Source organism: Erythrolamprus reginae, chromosome 2 (genome assembly GCF_031021105.1).
Source record: "Erythrolamprus reginae isolate rEryReg1 chromosome 2, rEryReg1.hap1, whole genome shotgun sequence".
In the NCBI taxonomy this organism is placed as follows: Eukaryota; Metazoa; Chordata; class Lepidosauria; order Squamata; family Dipsadidae; genus Erythrolamprus; species Erythrolamprus reginae.
In genome coordinates, this window is record NC_091951.1 from 51,904,238 (window position 1) to 51,925,277 (window position 21,040).

General features: G+C 42.4%; 1 protein-coding gene across 3 annotated transcripts in view; it reads left to right on the forward strand.

The window, feature by feature from the left end:
• Positions 1–21,040, forward strand: part of PTPRG (protein tyrosine phosphatase receptor type G) — a 922,721-nt gene that overhangs the window by 729,394 nt on the left and 172,287 nt on the right. For all 3 annotated transcript variants that reach the window (XM_070738149.1, XM_070738150.1, XM_070738152.1), the window contains exons 7-8: positions 1,194–1,351; positions 5,878–6,070. In XM_070738149.1, coding sequence (XP_070594250.1) covers positions 1,194–1,351; positions 5,878–6,070 — 351 coding nt within the window. The remainder of the gene's footprint in view (positions 1–1,193; positions 1,352–5,877; positions 6,071–21,040) is intronic.

The following is a 21,040-nucleotide window of genomic DNA, read 5'->3' on the forward strand; positions in this document are numbered from 1 at the left end:
TCGTAGGATATTCTGTTTCGAGTGGAGGAGTGAAGGCCTCTTCTGCTGAAATATCTTTGGACATTTTCAAGGGTGTTAATGTCTGAGATGTGGTATGGGTTCCAGAAAGATGAGCAATAGTCTAGGATGCGTCTGGCAAAAGTTTTGTAGGCTCTTGTGAGTAGTGAACTCTTCAACTGAAGAGGCTTCTTGGATGAGAGAGAAACGTCTGTTCGTGATATAAACATTGGATTGTTCATTACCCACTTTAGAGGCCTGTGAGTTTAAAAAGAAACTTATGCAAAATGGTCTAGACCAGGGGTGTGACGGTGACATCACGTGACATATCAGGATTTTCCCCCTCTTTGCTAAACTGGGAATGGGTGTGGCCAGCGCATGATGCATCTGGTCTGCAGGCTAGGAGTTTGACAACCCTGCTCTAGGCTGTTAGGGAAGGTTCATTCAAGATACTTTTGATATGCTGACTTTATAACAGCAAGAAAAGGTAAGGATTGCAGTTAACAATGGATGCTGTTTCTACAGTATATAAAACTTAAAGAGCTAGAGATAGTCCTTGACTTATAATCACAGTTCAGCCCAACATTTCTGCTTCCAAGCAAGACATTTGTTAAGTGAGTTTTGCCCTATTTCATGACTTTATGAGCCTTGCTGGCGCAGTGGTTAGAGTGCAGTACTGCTGACTGCTGACCGTAGTTTGCCAGTTCAAATCTCACCAGGCTCAAGGTTGACTCAGCCTTCCATCCTTCCGAGGTGGATAAAATGAAGACCCAGATTGTTGGGGGCGATATGCTGACTCTGTAAACCGCTTAGAGAGGGCTGTAAAGCACTGTGAAGCTGTATATAAGTCTAAGTGCTATTGCTATTTCTTTCTTGCTGCAGTTGTTAAGTGAATATCTGCAGTTAGTAGCATGGTTGTTAAGTATGGAATGACTTCCCCATTGACATTGCTTGTCAAAAGGTCGCCAAAGGTTATCATGGGGGATGCTGCAGTGACCGTGCGAAAAATGGTCAGAAGTCACATTTTTTTCAGTGCCATTGTAACTTTGGATGGTCATGAAATGAATGGTTGTAAGTCGAGGACTTCATGCTAGCAGAAAATCGATGCTTTAGTGCTCATAAAATAGATGTGGGCCGTTCTTGCCATATGTCCCTTGCTTTGTCTTTTATCTGTTTTAAAATGTTTTGTCTTACAGAAAAGGAGACCTTCTTGGATCCTTTTGTGTTAAGGGATCTCCTGCCAGCATCTTTGGGAAGCTACTATCGGTATGCAGGGTCACTCACTACACCTCCGTGTAGCGAAATTGTGGAATGGATTGTTTTCCGAATGCCTGTCCCCATCTCTTATCGGCAGGTAGGTTGATATCATAAACAGTTTGCCTGATTCATTATTTTCTTAGTTTGGTTTAGTTTTGTTTTAACTCAATCCATTTCCTCCTACAAATATGTTAGACTTCAAGCCTCCCCTCCTCCAACCAACATGTCCATCAGGATTTTAGGAATTGAAATCCCACACATCTGGACTGTGCTGGATTGCAAAGGTCTAGTGGTCTAGTGGTTAAAGCACTGGGCTAGGAAGCAGGAGATCGTGAGTTCTAGCCCCACCTTAGCCATGAAACCAGCTGGGTAACTTTGGGCCAATCACTATATCTCAGCCCAATTTACCACACAGGGTTATTGTTAGGCAGAAAATTGATTTATTTCTAAAAAAAATAATACTAAAGGCAAGATACAAATATATAAAACAAATAAAATATGATATTGTATAACCAAATTTCATCCTTTTTTCTTGGGAGAGTGGAAAAGACCTTCCTCCATTTCACAAAAACAACAAAATGTATTCTTGATAGAAAAGGAAGCAATCTGATTTTGTTTTATTGTTCTCTGAAGCTCAACATCAGCCACTCCACGCAAGAAGATAATAGAACGCGACATCTTATTTCCTTTTAAATGATCTTCGCTATTACTATTCTGTTCAGATATATTTAAACCACAGTATAAATATTTACACATAATTCTTCATTCTATTCCCATCTTCACATTTCTGCTCAAAATTTTACTTTAGGCATATACAGACACAGATCTGATCAATTTTGAAATAATTGTGCAGAGAAAGCAATGCTTTTTTGCTAATATATCGTCTTTGCCTATTTTTAGAATACCATGAAAAGTGCATTCTGATAGCTCTGAAAAGGGCATATAGATCCTTACAAGGGTGTCACAGGAGGTCTTACTAGAGAACACACAAAATAATGCAAGGCAACAATGGATAATTTCAATGAGAGGAGTTCCAATGCAGAGAATATTTAACTGTTTAACAATTAAACAGGCAATGGCATTTAAATTCTTTGTTTTGAGAAATTTTCTTCGTTGTCACCTGTCCTGCCTCTTTTAATTGCAAGAAAGACCTCTTGGAAGACATTAGTTGCTCATGCAAAAATTACCAACTTACATGAATGAATGAGTATAAATATTTAATAACCCACACGGTAGAAGCAACTCAAAGCATCAAGCTGTCACTCATGCTACTAGTTCTCAATCAAGAGGGCACATACCAGATACACATGTCTTTCTTGACTGTTGTTCTTCCCTGTTTTCTCTATCCAGTGAGATCAAACAGGAGATTAAATCAAATCCACATATTCCACTGTTTGTTCCTGGAGTTCACAATTACAGAAATAGCACTTAGACTTATATCCAACACCCACCCCCCACACCCACCCCCCATAGTGCTTTTCAGCATTCTCCAGTTTGCAGAGCAGATTGCAGAGTCAATATATTGCCCCAAACAACCTGGGTCCTCATTTATCCAATCTTGGAAAAATGGAAGCTAAATCAAAAAATGGAAGCGTACATAAGTGCACCAGTGTGCCTTTCATCCCGTGTCCAATTTGTCTCCCCTTATCCCATATGTCATATATCTTTTCTCCCTTTCATATATCTTCTCCTCCATTTTCATATCTTTTCCTTGTATGTAATACTTCATGCCCATTCCCCTTGATGTGTTTTGTGTATTGGACAAACAAACAAATAAATAAATAAATAAATATTGAGCCAGTTGGGATCAAATTCTCGGCAGAGGTCAGCATGAGCTTGCAATACTGCATTCTAACTATTGTACCGCCAGCAGGATTATGGTTCAATTATGATATATGAAATATTCTTTAAATTATTCTTAAAGGTAAATAATAGTGGGATGCCTTTATGTTATTTTAATAATGTCATATGATTATTACTAGCAGGTTAAATCAACCTACTATAGATTGAAGGTTTTTATTGAAGGATATGGCCCATGATGTACCATAGTGATCCATTGTGGGTCAGTAAATGGGTATTTTTCAATTTCCCAGTCTTGGGCATGCTATTCCCCATGCTTAAGAGAGAACAAGAATCTGAGCTCATAATCCAGCATCTTAACCACTGGATCAGATAGGCTTTCTAAATGCCCCCAATTGCCTGACATAATACACTGCTAAAAAAAAATAAAGGTAACAATTAAACAACACAATATAACTCCCAAGTAAATCAAACTTCTGTGAAATCAAACTGTCCACTTAGGAAGCAACACTGACTGACAATCAATTTCGCATGCTGTTATGCACATTCAACTTTGTACAGAACAAAGTATTCAATGAGAATATTTCATTCATTCAGATCTAGGAATTGTTATTTGAGTGTTCCCTTTATTTTTTTGAGCAGTATAATTTCACCAATGCTGTGAAAAGTTCACAAATCACATGTGGCCTAGTGGATCTCTCTAGCAACACTTGCCAACTCAACTCAAGCAAACTTTAGAAAGACAGAGATGGTAGAACATTGATAGCAAATGATTAAACTTGCCAAATTATTTCTTCCTCTCTCTCTCTATCTCTCATTCTCCATGTACAATAGTGGGCTCAAAATTAAATTTAGTGTGAATTAATAAAATACTGGCAATATGAATATTGTTATGTCCTTAATAAGTGTTTCCTTGTGCAACTTTAAAAGTTAAAATTTGTTCACACTCCTGGGTCAGTGTGCTGGCTTTTGTAGGCTACCTGTGCTTAAGATTGTGCATCTTTGCTATAAAAATGCATCTATCTACAGTGTCCTTTTGCCTTATTTCGGTTGAACAAAAGGTTCTCTGGTTCTTGACTATCCTGCTTGGAGATCTCTTTAAAGGATATTTTGAATCCAATCCTTTAATTGATAATTTGAATCAAATTCTTATCAGGAGGGGGTTGAATTACCTCCTTCGCCAGTGATAGCTAATCTTCTCGGCACCGAGTGCCAAAACTGGAGTGTGCACATGTATCAGAGCACCGGAACCCGTAAGCTAGATGGTGCACACGCATTAAGCAGCCCGCTTCTTTTCTGGGTTCAATCACACACATGCATGCCAGCCAGCTGGTCCATCACACAAGTCCACTGGATCAGCTGATCGGCGTGCATGCACGCAATGGATCCCAGAAGTGCAGCTGAAGATGGTGTCCATACCCACAAAGAGGGCTTTGTATTCCATCTCTGGCACGCATGCAGTAGGTTCACCATCATGGTGCAAGGTTGTGTTATAGCTAGAATAGTACCAAGGCATTTAATGTAAGGAGATTCATCTGTTTGGCATAAAGTCATTTGGGATTCCTGCTTTACTAGAACATTATCCAAAGGAGAAATATTGTTTAAGAAAGCAAGAAAAAACTGGAAGAAAGGAAGATATGGTTCACCCCTTCTGAAATAGGATGACATATTTCGGGTGTCCTCTGTCTGTTAGGCTCCTTCTCATTTTAGAAAGTATATTTTTACAAAACATTTCTATTTCTGTTCTGTGACTGCAGCCAAAATGTCAGCGTTTTTATAGAAAGTATTTTACCAATCTGAGCATGCATTTGATGTGCCAATTTTTCTAAAAGACAGCCTACTTTACTAATTTTTGTACCACGGCCTTCATTCCAGAAAGCATTAAATACTCCTCGCTGAAAATAAAGAGGAAACTCGAGAAACAAAAGTTCTATTTTTAACTCCAGCTGTGGCTTTTGCTTCCAGACAAAACTTAGGCAGGTGGAGTTCTTTCTGAGCTCCTCCCCCCTCCTCCTCCTCCTCTTCTTCTTCTTCTTCTTCTTCTTCTTCTTCTTCTTCTTCTTCTTCCTCTTCCTCTTCCTCTTCCTCCTCCTCTTTCTCCTTCTTCTCCTTCTCCTTCTTCTCCTTCTCCTCCTTATTATTTTCATGTTTTTGTCATTTAGGGTCTGTTTCTTGACCTTGGCAACTTTAAAATATGTGGACATCAAGTCCATATTGGCTGGAGAAATCTGGGCCATTGAAATCCACACATCTAAATGTTGCCAAGGTTGAGAAATGCTGATTTGGAGCTAAGCTGCCTTGTTGCTTTTTACAGTATAGATAGCCTGCAACACCCTGGATATGGGTTCTGCTGTAAAGAACATAGAGTGTCCATACCATGAGCTGTGATTGATGTTATTCTGTAATGACTGTGTATCCCTCTTTGGCAGAGTAATAGTAATAGTAAAATGAAAACACCACAGAGCATAAAATAAAACAGAGACGGATGGCAATACATAGATATATCGTATATATATATATATATAAGCCACTATACTGAGGAGAGGCTAGAAAATAATCTTTCCTTGACTGTCTTTGACATTAACTTTCTAGAGAGTGTTCTTGGCTGCCTGGCAGAATTGCAATGAGGCTAGATAAGGCTGCTGGCAGAGAGTTCAATGGGCAGACGTTTTCCTGTTTGATTTATCAGTCTTGGCATCAGGACTTCCTGCCATTTTGTGTTATTATCAGCTGCCCACATTTCACCACATTGTTTTTCTAATTAATGCCTTTTTTCCCCCCTTCTTCTCCTCCTTTCCCCTTTATCCTGATTGTGGCTTTCAGCTGGAAGCCTTCTATTCCATATTTACCACGGAACAGCAAGATCATGTCAAATCTGTGGAATACCTACGGAATAACTTCCGGCCTCAGCAGAGCCTGAACAACAGGATTGTTTCCAAGTCGGCTGTAAAGGATGCTTGGAACCAGCTTTCAACCAGCATGTTCGAAAATCCACTGGGCACTGAAGCCTCGAAAGGTAAAGTGGCTTTGTCCATTGAGGATCATGGGAAGTATCATCCTTTGAGGGCAGGGGTGGGCAACGATGGCCCTTTGATAACAGTCTGGCTCGGGAATTCTGGGAGTTGAAGTCCACAAGTCATAAAGGGGGCATCGTTCCCCACTTCTGCTTTAGGATTTGTTTTGGAAGTCCAGGTAATAATTAGGCTTTTGATCGATATACTGTATTTTTCAGAGTATAGGATGCACCTTTTTCCTCCCTAAAAGAGGCTGAAAATTTGGGTGCATCTTATGCTCCAAATGTAGCATTTTCAAAGCTTTTTTTTTCAGCCCTTCAAGCTTTAGGTTAACCTTAACATGATCTTGCAAGACTTGAAAGCACAGGTAGTCCTTGACTTTCAACCAACAATTGATCCCTAACATTTTTGTTGCTAAGCAAGATAATTGTTAAGTGAGTGTTGCCCTATATTACAACCGTTCCTGCCACAGTTGTTAGGTGAAACACTCCAGTTTTTAAGTTAGTAACTTGGTTAAGTCTGGCTCACCATTGACTTTGCTTGTCAGAAGCTCGCAAAAGGTGATCACATGACCACCACCACCCTCGGGATGAAACACTCCAGTTTTTAAGTTAGTAACTTGGTTAAGTCTGGCTCACCATTGACTTTGCTTGTCAGAAGCTCGCAAAAGGTGATCACATGACCACCACCACCCTCGGGATGCTTCAACCATCAAACATACATGCCAGTTGACAAATGGAGAGGTGTAACTTTCATAAATGTGAAAACTAGTCATACGTCAATGCCATTGTAACTTCAAACAGTCATTAAACAAATGTTGTAGGTCAAATATTACCTGTATTTCTTCTGCACCAGAGACATTTTCTTTAAGTGTCTAATCCAGTGCTTCTCAAATAGTGTGACGCGTGCAATGCCAGGATGGCGCGTGTGACCATGGAACCTGTATAGTCTTTTTCGATCTGTTCCCCCAGATAGGGAGTGTTTTCCCAGTTGCATACTGCTCTGAGCCCACTGCTCCGAGCCCGGAAGAGACGGCAGACAGACGGGACGGCTGCATGGGTTCTTGTTGTTCTCGGTGTGCGCCGCGGTAGCCAGGAATGGCGTGGCGAATCTGTTGCTGGACAAGGAGGAGCATCCTCTGTAGGATTCTAAAATCTAACATTCTATTTGGAGCCAGATCAGAGAGTTGGGGTGGGGCACAAAATGTTTACTTCTTTCTAGCGGGGCGTAACAGAAAATAATTGAGAAGCACTAGTCCAGTGATGGCGAACATATCTGCTGGCACGCGAGCTGTTACCCTAGCTGAGCTGTTACCCTAGCTGAGCTCCAGCAGACATTTGCACATCTGATTTTCAGCTTGTATGGAGGCTCCGGGAGGGTATTTTCTGCCTCTGGAGTGCCTCTGAGGGGAGGAGGAGGGCATTTTTGTCCTCCCCAGGCTCCAAGGAAGCCCTCTGAAGCCTGGGGAAGGTGAAAAAAACGGACTTACCGGGCCTACCAGAAGTTGGGAAAGGGGTTGTTTCTGGCCTCCAGAGGGCCAGGGAGGCAATTTTTCCCCTCCCCAGGCATTGAATTATGGGTGTGGGCACTTGTGCAGGCGCAATAGTGTGTGTGCATGCGCTTTTGGCACCCGAGGGAAAAAAGGTTCGCCATCGCTGCACTAGTCTAATCATACTTGGCCAAATAAAGTATTTGATTCGATTCAACTCAACTTGACTCATGCAGGCTGTGGATGCCCCCCAAAAAAGAGAAGCATTTTATGAGATTTGCTTTGATTGCCATGAGCACCGGCACATGTGCAAATACACATAAACAGTTGCTTTGAGAGAAGCCATTCCGATCAACAGCAAACTAAAAATTATTGTTAATTTTTTTTTTTTTTTAAATGGCACATCTCAGGCTGCTTAATGACAGCATGACAGTAGCAGATTGGAATGGGTTTTGTAACCTCATCAGAAAACATGAATATTTATGGCTGGTATGTTGGCCACCTCGGGGCCTCTGTGAAAGATAAGAGCTTACATTAGAAGAAAGTAGCAAATTGGACTTTGGTTTTCTTTTAATTATTATTATTTTCAGAGCGACCCCTAGAAATACATTGCAAAGAATAACAAAGGTTTTCCTGCTTTGAATGAGTGCCTGCAATATTTCCCATGTTAATAGCTGCTGCAGAAATGTTATGGCACCCTTAGAATAGAGCGTTTTGTTTATTTTTTGGCATCGGGATTCAGTGAGAATGGCTCTGAATTCTTTGCCCAAATTTTAAGAAAAATAGATCCATAGAATTATATCCTATCGAAAGCAAAGTTTACCACCCAACTTTTGGCGTTGTAGAAATAAATGGGTAAATAATACGCCGTAAATACATCACAGTATTTACAGGTGGCACGCGGAGCCATATCTGCTGGCACACAAGCCGTTACCCTAGTTCAGCTCCAATGTGCATGTGTGTGCCAGCCAGCTGATTTTCGACTCGCCTGGAGACTCTGGGAGGACATTTTCAGCTTCCGGAGAGTCTCCAGGGGGATGGGGAAGGGCATTTTTGCCTCTGGAGACTGGTGAGGGTGAAAAACATGCCTAACAGGCCCAGCAGAGTTTGGAAAATGGGCTGCTTCAGGCCTCCAGAGGGCCTCCAGTAAAGGCGCGGGAGGCCATTTTCGCCGTCTCCAGATATTGAATGATGGATGTAGGCACTCGCGCATGCGTGAAACCACATGCGCTTGGCATCTGAGGAAAAAAAGGTTCGCCATCACTGCTCTATGATAATGGGTATGATCTCCTCAATTTGAGACTCGCTCAGTTTCCTGCATTGTCTGTCCAAAGTAAAACTCCTGACTTGAATTGTAAAATGCCTGGGCAAAGTCACTTTGATTCATATTCTCTATGTGCGGAGCATTAAGTAGCTGGCTAATTCTATTCAGTACAAAGCTATTTCTTAAAGTTTGATCCATGCAAAACACTTTTGTGTGGTTAAGATTATTGACCCCTCTGGATAATTGCTGTGAGGCCACAAAGTTAGCAATCATAAGTACGCCGAACACAGTTTCCAATATAATTGTACAGCTCAGCCTGAAAGAGCCACCTGTTCATTGTATATTTCATTTCTTTTGAAAAATTTGTAGATGAGAACTCCATAAAAAGACATTCTCAGTAGGACTTGTTAAAAGATTTTTTTTCTCCCTTCAAAATAGTACTGATCCCATTATCACAGCAAAATTATTAGCCAGGAGGTGTTCTTATGCATATATTGATGGCTCTATAGCAGAGGTCCCCAACCTTTTTTGCATCAGGGACCGGCTTTAAGCTAGACCAGTTTTCCACGGCCCGGTGGGGGGGGGCTTTGGTCAAATGGGGGTGGGGTTATGGAGGGGTGGAGCTTAGTGACGCAGCCCTCCACACTTCTCCACAGGGCGGGGAGAATCAGGAGGCTCCTTTGGCGGCTGGGGGCTGCCTGGCTTTGTGATTTTGGCTGGGGGGGGAGTTAGGAAGGTCCTACTTCTCCCCCCCCAGCCAAAAATTCAAAGCCTATCTGCTGGATACGGGCGATGAGTGGGACAGAGCGGCCCGGAAGCCTCTTGCAGCAGCTGCCACAGCCACCGGCTTCGGCACCGCTCGTCCCGCTCATCACCCGTATCCAGCAGATAGGCTTTGAGTTTTTGGCTGGGGGGGGAGAAGTAGGACCTTCCTAAGTCCCTCCCCAGCCAAAAACTCAAAGCCTATCTGCTGGATACGGGCGATGAGTGGGACAGAGCGGCGCGGAAGCCTCTTGCAGCAGCTGCCACAGCCACCGGCTTCGGCGCCGCTCGTCCCGCTCATCGCCTGTATCCAGCAGATAGGCTTTGAGTTTTTGGCTGGGGGGGGAGAAGTAGGACCTTCCTAAGTCCCTCCCAGCCAAAATCACAAAGCCAGGCAGCCCCCAGCCGCCAAAGGAGCCTCCTGATTCTCCCCGCCCTGCCCGACGCCCCACCCTGTCCTGCATAATGTCCTCTGCCGGGAGGGCAGCGCCGCCGCGGACCGGCTGGAAAACCCCAACGGCCCGGTCCCGGTCCACGGACCGGCGGTTGGGGACCTCTGCTCTATAGAATGATTCATTCCCTGAGCTACTCTTTGTCCCAGCTACTGTTTATGTCACTGTGCATTAAACGGCAATGAGTATTCTTTCAAAATCTCAGCATGTGTCAAAATGGAATCAATCTGTCTTGAGTAATGTTTGTAGGAGAGCATGACAAAGGTTTATGATGTCAAAACTATCGTCAGTGAAGTCAAAATTGTGAACCCATGTCCAGAGGTCTGGCCTAAGATTTAAATTCTGGTTTTTAATGGAGCCCAATTTTACATCTCATGATTCATTAACTGAATTTAACAGCCATTTGCTATTATCCTGTCTTGCTGATCAGTGAAGACAGCTATTGTAAAATAGCAATACAGTGGTTACCATTGAGTGGTACCTCTACCTAAGAACACCTCTACTTATGAACTTTCCTAGATAAGAACCGGGTGATAAAGGTTTTTTTGCCTCTTCTCAAGAACCATTTTCCACTTACAAACTCAATCCTCCGAAACTGTAACCGGAAGAAGCAGGAAGAAGCCTCCGTGGGGCTTCTCCAGGAATCTCTTGGGAGGAAACGGGGCCGGAAAAGGCGGGGAGAAGCCTCCATGGGCCTCTCTAGGAATCTCCTGGGAGGAAATAGGGCCAGAAAAGGCAGGGAGAGGCCTCTGTGGGGCCTCTCTAGGAATCTCCTGGGAGGAAACAGGGTCTCCACCCTCCCTGTGGCACGCATTATTTGCTTTTACATTGATTCCTCTGGGGAAAATTGCTTCTTCTTACAAACTTTTCTACTTAAGAACCCTGTCACGGAATGAATTAATTTCATAAGTAGAGGTACCATTGTATTTCTTCCAACAGTTTACAGATTTTAGGCCACCTATTCTGACTTTCAGTGGGCTGAGTAAGATAATGATGGTTTGTCCCAAAGGTGCTTTTTCAGGAGACAACTTTCTTGTTTCTTTTCTTGAAGACATTTCACTTCTCATCCAAGAAGCTTCTTCAGCTCTGACAGGATAGTGGGGAATGGAAGGATTTAGATGTCTTGCAGACAGCTGGTCAGTGGTTCTCAACCTTTCTAATGCTGTGACCAATGTTCCCTCTAATTTTTTTCCGGGGTGGGCAGAAAAGTATAGTGTCTGAGCGGCAGTCCCCTTGGGACTAGGCGGCATAGAAGTATAAACAAACAAACAAACAAACAAACAAGAAAAAAATCCCTTCTTTTTTATTAAAAGAAATTAATAATAAAACAAAATCTATTACTATTAAAACTAAAACAACCAGCAAAACCAAAAATATAACTATTAATAAAAACAGGTGAGGGCTGGGTTTTTTTTTTCTCTTTCATTATTTAAGTGCTTTTACCATATGCTTTAAATCAAGAGTCACTTCTCTCTCTGTTTCTCTCTCTCAGAAAGTCCAGTTGCCTCCTGAAAAACCATTTCAAGACCACCATGACCTGGATGACTGATTATCTCTACAATAGTGGTTCCCAATGTGGGGCCCATGCCCCACCAGGGGGCAATTTGATTTTTAATGGGGGAAATTGGAACCTTGTTTAAACCAAGTTGTTAATGACCTTTTAGGCTTCCTCTGTGTAAGGAATTCACTTTTTGAATAATTAGAATATAATAATAATAATAATAATAATAATAATAATAATAATAATAATAATAATTATTATTATTATTATTATTATTATTATTATTATTATTATTATTATCTATTAGATTTGTATACCACCCCTGTCTGAAAACCCAGGGCGGCTCACAACAATAAATAGAATAGAATAGAATAGAATAGAATAGAATAGAATTCTTTATTGGCCAAGTGTGATTGGACACACAAGGAATTTGTCTTTGGGGCAGATGCTCTCGGTGTACATAAAAGAAAAATATTCATTTGTCAAGAATCATGTCATACAACACTTAATGATTGTCATAGGGGTCAAATAAGCAACGAAGAAACAATATTAATAAAAATCTTAGGATACAAGCAACAAGTTACAGTCATGCAGTCCTAAGTGGGAGGAAATGGGTGATAGGAATGATAAGAAAAAACTAGTAGAAATAGAAGTGCAGACTTAGTAAAAAGATTAACAGTGTTGAGGGAGGAGATCATTAGGATTTTAGAGTAGCTTAGATGGGGCATGGTCAAAAAAAAGGTTGGGAACCACTGCTCTACAGACTTTGATAATGATTAGTTTATTTTTAAGCTTGTTCCTCCTTTAGTGTCTGTTGGAAGCTAAAACTGTGCCTGGAGTGACAAATGCCATGCACGTCTCTCCAGCTTGCCTATGTGCTAAGTGGGAAACAATGACTGGTACATTTTTACAGACTACAACAACAACAACAAAATAACCCACCACCTCTCTTCTGGTGTAACCAATCTAAAATGAATGGTCACACAACACTCCGAAGGTGAGAGAGCTGACTTAAATTTCTTGCTGAGAAACAGCAAGGTGATACTTTCCAGCTCTTGCTTCAAGCAAAGGTGATGAAGAATGAAATAGCTGGTCAGCTGAACGGTGTGAACTGCTGTCATGAAAAATTAAATAACTGGAAGTCGGGATCCATGAGCGGGCATCTCAGCTTGGATATTCTGGGTTGAAATCTCTGCATTGAAATGGCTGTCGCCGTAGATTTTTTTCACCAGCTTTTTGGCCCTATTTTGTGTGCTCCCTCTGTTCCTGGAAATAATGTGTGCCATTTACACAGCTTTGTGCCAAATCGTTGTTGTTGTTGTTGTTGTTGTTTTTCGGTAATCATATCCCCCTTTTTTATTGCTTGTTTTTGCAGCCTGTGATGTTATTGTTGACAGTTTTATACAGGGTATGTTACTGTACTACACAGTTCTTCCTCCATAAAGCTATATATTGTAACAATTGAATTGAATTGAACAATTGAAGAGATTTGAAGAGTGATTAGTTGTCCAGTTAGCTCCATTTTAATCATCTGCCTTCTTATCTATTCAGTTTTTCTAGGATATCAGGGTATGTAGTCTTTCAGGCGTATTTCATACTTCAGCTTACCCAAAAGTAGCCTCTTAATTAGGAGCAGAATGCATTTGTGTGAATGAGAGACTGGATTTCTCTCAAAAACCTATTAACTAGTGTTGGGCGAACCGAACTTGCAAAGTTCAGGCTTGTGCCGAACTTTGCAGTGTTCGGCATGCCGACCCCGAACCTGAACTTTTAAAAAAGTTCGGGTAAAGTTCGGGTTCGGGTTCAGCGTATGCTTGAATACCGCGAAATGACGACACCCGGGAGGAGAGTGGGGAATCCCATTGTGGGATTCCCCACCTTCTTTTGCTTGCAGCGCTGCAAGCAAAAGAGGTGGGAAATCCCACGATGGGATTCCGGGGGCAGGGCTTTGACATCACGGAGATTTCTTCCTCCCTGTTTCGGCCGGCCAGGAAGTAGTCTCCGTGATGTCAAAGCCCCGCCCCCTGAATCCCATCATGGGATTCCCCACCTACTTTTGCTTGCAGCGCCGCTGCGACATCCTTTTCTGTAAAAATAAAAGGAAGCAAAAGGAGGTGGGGAATTCCCCACCTCCTTGTTTATTTTTACAGAAAAGGATGCCACAGGGGCTTGCTGCTGTTCGGGTTCGGGTGAGTTCGCCGAACCCGAACTTCGTTGGGTTCGCCCAACACTACTTTTAACTCATGGTTTATTCATTTATTTATTTACTTCTCCGGTCGGTTGGGTCTATTCAACCCATTGAACTGTACATCCATTACTCTGCTTGTATTCACAAAATATACTGAGTCACACATTAGCTAATCACATTTTATTGTGGCTGCAGGTCAAAATTGAGTTGCAAAACAGAAGACTCATAAATCATACATGAAATTAATTATCAACCTTAGCCTCTTGGTTTTCAGCATTTTCATATGACATCTTGGCATTCAGCCACCATTTTATTTCATCAGATCAATACAAAAAACTCCTTTGCTGACGCCTCGTGTTGGTCAATATTTTTGCAGCCCTGAAATGGCACATTTAATCATTGTAGCCTGCAGAAATCTTGATTTAGTAATACATTTTATTTGGAGTACGCATCGGTACGCGTACAGCACTTGTCAAGAACACCTTAAAAGATCTGTGTCTTTTCTTGGTCTTATGATTCCAAGAAAAAACAAGCTTTAAAGGACCCCTTATTCCATGGTCACAAGTGTTCTGTATCACATTTTATTTATTTATTTGTTAAACAATTATGGGGTGGTAATTTTTAATTATTTATTATTATTATTAATTATTTCTTAGGTTTGTATGCCGCCCCTCTCTGAAGACTCGGGGCGGCTCACAACAATAAAAACAGAACAAACCCAATAATTAAAACAGTTTAAAACCCCTTAATGTAAAAAACAATCATACATCTCGTACAAACCATACATAAAACAGAAACGGCCCAGGGGAATCAATTTCCCCATGCCTGACAACAGAGGTGGGTTTTAAGGAGTTTATAAAATGCAAGGAGGGTGGGGGCAATCCTAATCCCCGGGGGGAGTTTGTGCAAATAAAACCTTAGATAAGTAATGATAAAAAGTAACGGTAGAAGACAATAGGACAGGGACGGTAGGCACAATCGTGCGCTTATGCACACCCCTTACAGACCTCTTAGAAAGGGGGAGAGGTCAATTGTAGATAGTCTAAGGTTAAAGGTTTTGGGGTTAGGAGTAGAAACCACAGAATCAGGTAATGCATTCCAGGCATTGATTACTCTGTTGCTTAAGTCCTATTTTTTGCAGTCTAGTTTGGAGTGGTTGACATTTAGTTTAAATCGATTTCGTGCTCGTGTATTGTTGCGGTTGAAGGTGAAATAGTTGTTAACAGGTAGGACATTTTGATATATGATTGTATGAACCCTTGCCATTACATCTCTGCATAGGCTCTTTACACAATGGCTCTTGGAGAACAGCCTAGGATCTAATTCTTCTTTGGTTGCTTTATGTTATCTACATAACATGCCCTTGTGGCTCAGTGGTTAAAGTGCAATATTGCAGGCTAACTCTGCCCACAGCCTGGAGTTCGATCCGGATGGGGCTGAAGGTTAACTCAGGCTTCCATTCTTCCAAGGACCCAGATTGTTGGAGGCAATATGCAAATAATGCTTATATTGCAAACCACCCAGAGAATTCTGCAAAACACTATGGGGCAGTATATAAGCCTAAATGTTATTGCTATGCTGTGCTAATCATCTTATATGGGAGTTTAAGAGTTTTGGCTTATCTAGATCAGAGATATCAAACCTGATTGCATAATGGGCCCTATCGGGCTATATTGAGCCTTTGTGGATTTGGGGTGAGCATGGACTGCGCGGGTCCAATTGTGGCTTGTGTGGGCCATAGGCCACCAGTTTGACAGGCCTGATCTAGACAGAACCCATAGGAGAACACAGATCTAGATCACCCAACTGTTGTAAGTTATGAGAGATGGCATGGAAACTGAAAGCAATATTCTGTGGTAAATCCCACATAATTTTAATGCTTAAAAGGCCATACCAAAAATAAAAGTGAAGGCTATGAAGAAATATCAGCAAACTTCAAGGATTTGTAGAAACCAAAACACACAAAGTATTTTCTTCCTCTTCTAATGGTTAGTGATGGGTGAACTGAACCCGCACAATTCGGGTCCGTACCGAATTTTGCGGTTTTCGGTATGCCGAACACGAACCCAAAGTTTTTTCAAACTTCGGGCAAAGTTCGGGGTCATGTTCCAGGAAGTGATCACCTTGGCATCCTTAGCAACCTGCCGGTGACGTCAAAGCTCCGCCCCCGGAATCACTTTGTGGGAGGGATTCCCCATTCGGGTTCGAGTTCGAGTTCGGCTCGGGTTCGGCTGAATTTTGCATAAAGTTCATCCGAACTTGCCGAACGCAAACACCGTTGGGTTTGCCCATCACTACTCATGGTAAATTGAGAATGATTCTTAAAATTGTTAAGGTGAAAACCTGAATCCTCAGAGATATCAAAATAATGTTTAAATTTGAGCTGGCGAGCAGAGTCACCCCAACTGGGATGAGATGTATTGATTCTGGAGTGACATATAGTAGTAAAACCACACCTTCCAGATTAAGTAATAAGGAAAGACCACAACCATCTGGGTCTCTACTCCTAGGAAGTACTGATAAGCATTTCACTATTTATTCTTTATTAGTGTCATTTCCTGTTAACTAACTTCACTCCTCTACTCGAAATAGAATACCCTATGAGACTAGACTTTCAATCCTGGGCCTAGAAAGTTTAGAACTAAGACGCCTTAAACAAGATCTAAGTATTGCCCACAAGATCATATGCTGCAACATCCTGCCTGTCGGCGACTACTTCAGCTTCAACCACAACAACACAAGAGCACACAACAGATTTAAACTTAATATTAACCGCTCCAAACTTGACAGTAAAAAATATGACTTCAGTAACCGAGTTGTCAAAGTGTGGAACTCATTACCGGACACCATAGTGTCATCCCCAAACCCCCAACACTTTACCCTTAGATTATCTACGGTTGACCTATCCAGATTCCTAAGAGGTCAGTAAGGGGCGAGTACAAGTGCACTAGAGTGCCTTCCATCCCCTGTCCTATTGCTCTCCTATATCTCCTATATACCTTTCCTCTATTCCTATATATCTTCTTCTATTCTTTCATTGATATACAGTGATCTCTCGGTTAGCGCGGGGGTTACGTTCCAAGACCTCCCGCGCTAACCGATTTCCGCGTTATAGTGGATGCGGAAGTAAAAACCACCATCTGCGCATGTGCGCCATTTTTTTCATGGCCGCACATGCGCAGATGGTGGAGTTTGCGTGTGGGCGGCGGGGAAGACCAAGGGAAGATTCCTTCAGCCACCCAACAGCTGATCTGCTCCGCAGCGCGGAAGCAGCGAGGAGCCGAAGATGGGGTAAAGGCAAAGGGGAAACCCCATCTTCGGCTCCTCGCTGCTGCCGCGCTGCAGAGCGGATCAGGTGTTGGGCGGCTGAAGGAACCTTCCCTTGGTCTTCCCGCCAGATCACTTGCTGCTTGCCGCTTGCCAGTCCACGCCCCCCTGGATGAGCGGCCCCGCATGGCCCCAGCGCCGGACTCCGAACGCCGAAACCGGAAGGGGCGAGGTGGGGGAGAGTCTGACGGAATGCGACTGACGGAATGCTGAGCCTCCCGTTTTCTCTCCCCCCCCCTCGCCCCTTCGCCTCCCTGTGTTCCTAGGAGAAGTGCTGGTGAGGAGCAGAAGGTCTGTCTTGCCTCAATCCCCAGCACTTCTCCTAGGAACACAGGGAGGCGAAGGGGCGAGGGGGGGGAGAGAAAACGGGAGGCTCAGCATTCCGTCAGTCGCAGCGCTGGCTGTCAACTTTTCTTTTTAGCACTGGGGAGGCAAGTCAGCTCCTGCCCAGTTTTAAAAAGAAAAGTTGACAGCCAGCGATTGTTCCGCTGCCGCCAGCATGGCCTGGCTGGCAGCGGAAGATGTAACGGAGCCCACGGGGGATTCGCCTTTCTCCCATCCGCAGCCGAGACTGATCGTGGGCTCCTTCGCAACCTCGGAGAGCTTCCAGGGCATGAAAGCTCACAAAAACCAGGAAGCTCTCCGAGGTTGCGAAGGAGCCCACGATCAGTCGGCTGCGGGCGGGAGGAAAGCGAATGCCACGGGGCTGGGCTCGGCTCCCCCCTCGGCTCCCCCCCTTACCAGCCCCGCCGCGGAAGGCTCCATTCTGTTCCCTGCCGGCCCGATTGAGCGGCCGGCGGTCTCCATTCAGGGAACAGACGTCCACCCCCTCCTCGGAGTCCCCGGCACCCAGCGTCCCCACGCCGCCTCCACCTCCCGGTAATGCGCCCGACCTCTGCCTCTCTCTTTCTCTCTCATATACCACGCCGGCAACAGGGAGAGAAAGAGAGAGAGAACTAGCGTGGACTTATTTTTTATTTTTTAATATTTTATTTTTTTAATTAATATTTTTTGAAAAACCGCGTTGCAGCGTTTCGCGCTAACCGAGAACGCGCAAATCGAGGGATCACTGTATTCTATTCCTATATCTTCTTTTCTATTATTTCTTAGATATATTTTACTATGAGTATCTCCTCTATTACCTTCATCATGTATTTTACTATGTGTATATTGATATATACCCACTAAAACCCGTAGCTCTCAATATGTTTAGGACTCTAGCTGTCAAAAAAGGTCCAGCTACATGTTCTGTGACCAGAGATTATATCGAATATTGTCTGAGATGGAGGCATCCGGTTGCCATCCTGCTAGGCCATGAGTAGGCAAAGTTGGCTCTTCTATGGCATGTGGACTTCAACTCCCAGAATTCCTGAGCTAGTATGTTTGGCTCAGGAATTCTGGGAGTTGAAGTTCACAAGTCATAGAAGAGACAACTTCGCCTACCCCAGTGCTAGGTAATTATGACATTATTTTTAGATTTTAAATTATAATTTAAATGAGGAATGTTGAAACTCTGAGACAGACACTTATCTGGGTCCCTTGATGCTTACCTATCCCAGAAAAGAAAATTATATTTTGTTAAGTAAACCAATATCCCTTACATCATCTTTTTCTTCAGGCAAGATATACCATAAATTGATATGGGACTTTGGATGGTGTAGTAGACAGAGTATCACTCTTTTCCATTATCCTACTAGTGTCAAAAATTATTTATGTAATTTGCTTTTTGATGTCTTTCTTCTGCACTGAAAAAAATGGGTTTTCTCCAGGTTCCTCAAATAATTGGATTCAAGTTGGCTTCTGCCCAATCTTGTCGTTCTTTCCTTTCTGGAAAGGAAAGACTAAAACACCTTGCCTCTGGAGGAACTGGTTTTCGTTTTTCATCTTATGAATTTGCATTTAGGGACATGTGAAAAGTTCCTCTGCTAATACAATCTGCTCACAGCACCAAATCTCACTCTTATCCCTCTTATCTCCACTTGAACTGAGCACCACCTCATATTTGCAAGTCCATGCAGAAAGTACAAAGAATATTTTTCCTTGACAAACAGCCAGTAACCCTATAAATGTCAGGCACAACTGAATTATTCATAAGGAGTAAAATTAAATATTTGCATATCCCTTTCTGTCGTCTGAGAGTATTCAGAATGTATAAATTTTGTCACTTAAAATGTACACGCTGTTGGTATTTTCTTTCTGTTACCGTGACTTATTGATCAGCATATTAAATGGCGTAGCTCCCTACCAAATTGGAATGAACCAATTTTGTTAGTCCAAAATAGGCTTATTTTGCTATTACTATATCAGGGAAATCACATTTATATACAAATAAATTTGAAAACCACCTCATAGTACCTTGTCCTGGAGTTCTTATGCTATGGGACAATAAGGGGAGAATAAGACAGTCTAAATTCCTTAGGTATTCTCCACAAATTGTTCTGAATAATAATAGTAATAATAGTAATAATAATAATAATAATAATAATAATAATAATAATAATAATAATAATAATAATAGATACTTAATTCTACTTTATAGTAAAGATTTTACCAACCGGGCCAGAGGTTATCAAGAAAATCAAAGATTTTTCTATAATCAATGAAGTATATATTGCTTTTTTTGGGGGGGGGGGTTGAATTGTAGGGGCTTCCAAACCACATGAACATGTCTGGGGAGCAAACAATGATTGCAAACCCTGTATTATCCTTGTGTGTCCTCTTTCATTATTCTGTTTCAGCATCTCGTGATTTAAAATAATAACTGTTGTTTACAGAAGGATATTTGTTTTATTGTCACTAAAGCTTTGGGAGTAGATGTGCTGTTGCAAGCTTTATGACATTTTCCCGAAAAGTCCCCCAGAGGTCCTCTTGACATCAGCTTTTTTTTGCATGGCGCAGATGCCTGATTGTCTCCCCAAAGGTGCCTGATTGCCCTCGCGTGGCTTGTCTTCCGTAGGGATTTGCCTTTATGTGCTACCTTTAATTGTAACCCTAACCTCCTTTAATGAAGGATTATAACGGAGCACCTACAAAATGGTGCCGGCTGTAAATTGCATGTGGAATATTTCTCAAGTATACCATTGAATCCTTTGTATCTGTTTTGAAATGGATTTTGATCCAACCGGAGCATTGCTAATGACATTGCATTGCTTGTTGTTATTGTTTGTTCTGGTGTTGTGATACTTCTTGCTTGAATTTAGAAGTGTTGGGATATCTTTTTCCTTCATGTGTCTTCCTTTATAGAATTTATTTGATTATCAGGCTGAGTACTATTGTCAGCATTCTGAATAATGTAGCCATAGAAGTGGAGAACTCTGAGGCAGGTATATTCCTCAAAGACCAGTTTATTGGATACATCATATTGGCACAAACTGGTGAAAACCAACTCTAATTTTCCCACAGCTTTCACATAATTAAAAGTAAACACCACCACTACCACCTCAAGATTTTATTTTTTATTAATTGGATTGTATGCTGCCCCTCTCCGTGGACTCGGGGCGGCTCACAGCAAATATAGAAAACATAGTAATATAATTGATCCAATTAATACAATTAAAAAACTTTAAAAATCCTAAAACACTTTAAAACATTCAATTATCATTCACTCAATAGATCACACTAAAAACACTCATTGGTCAGGGGGGAGAGATAACAAGCCTGGTGGCAAAGATTAGTTTTTAAACTTTTTTGGAAGGCAAGGAAGGTGGGGGCAGTGCGAATCTCTGGGGGGAGCTGGTTCCAGAAGGCCGGGCCCCCCACAGACAAGGCTCTACCCCTAGGTCCCGCCAGCCGGCATTGTCTGGCTGACGGGACTCTGAGGAGACCAACTCTGGGATTCATGTGACAGAAGGCGGTCTCTGGGATGCTGGGATTCATGTGACAGAAGGCGGTCTCGGAGATAATCTGGTCCTATGCCATTTGCACTGCCCCCACCCTCCCGGCCTTCCGAAAGGTTTTAAAACCACACCTTTGCCGGCAGGCCTGGGGCC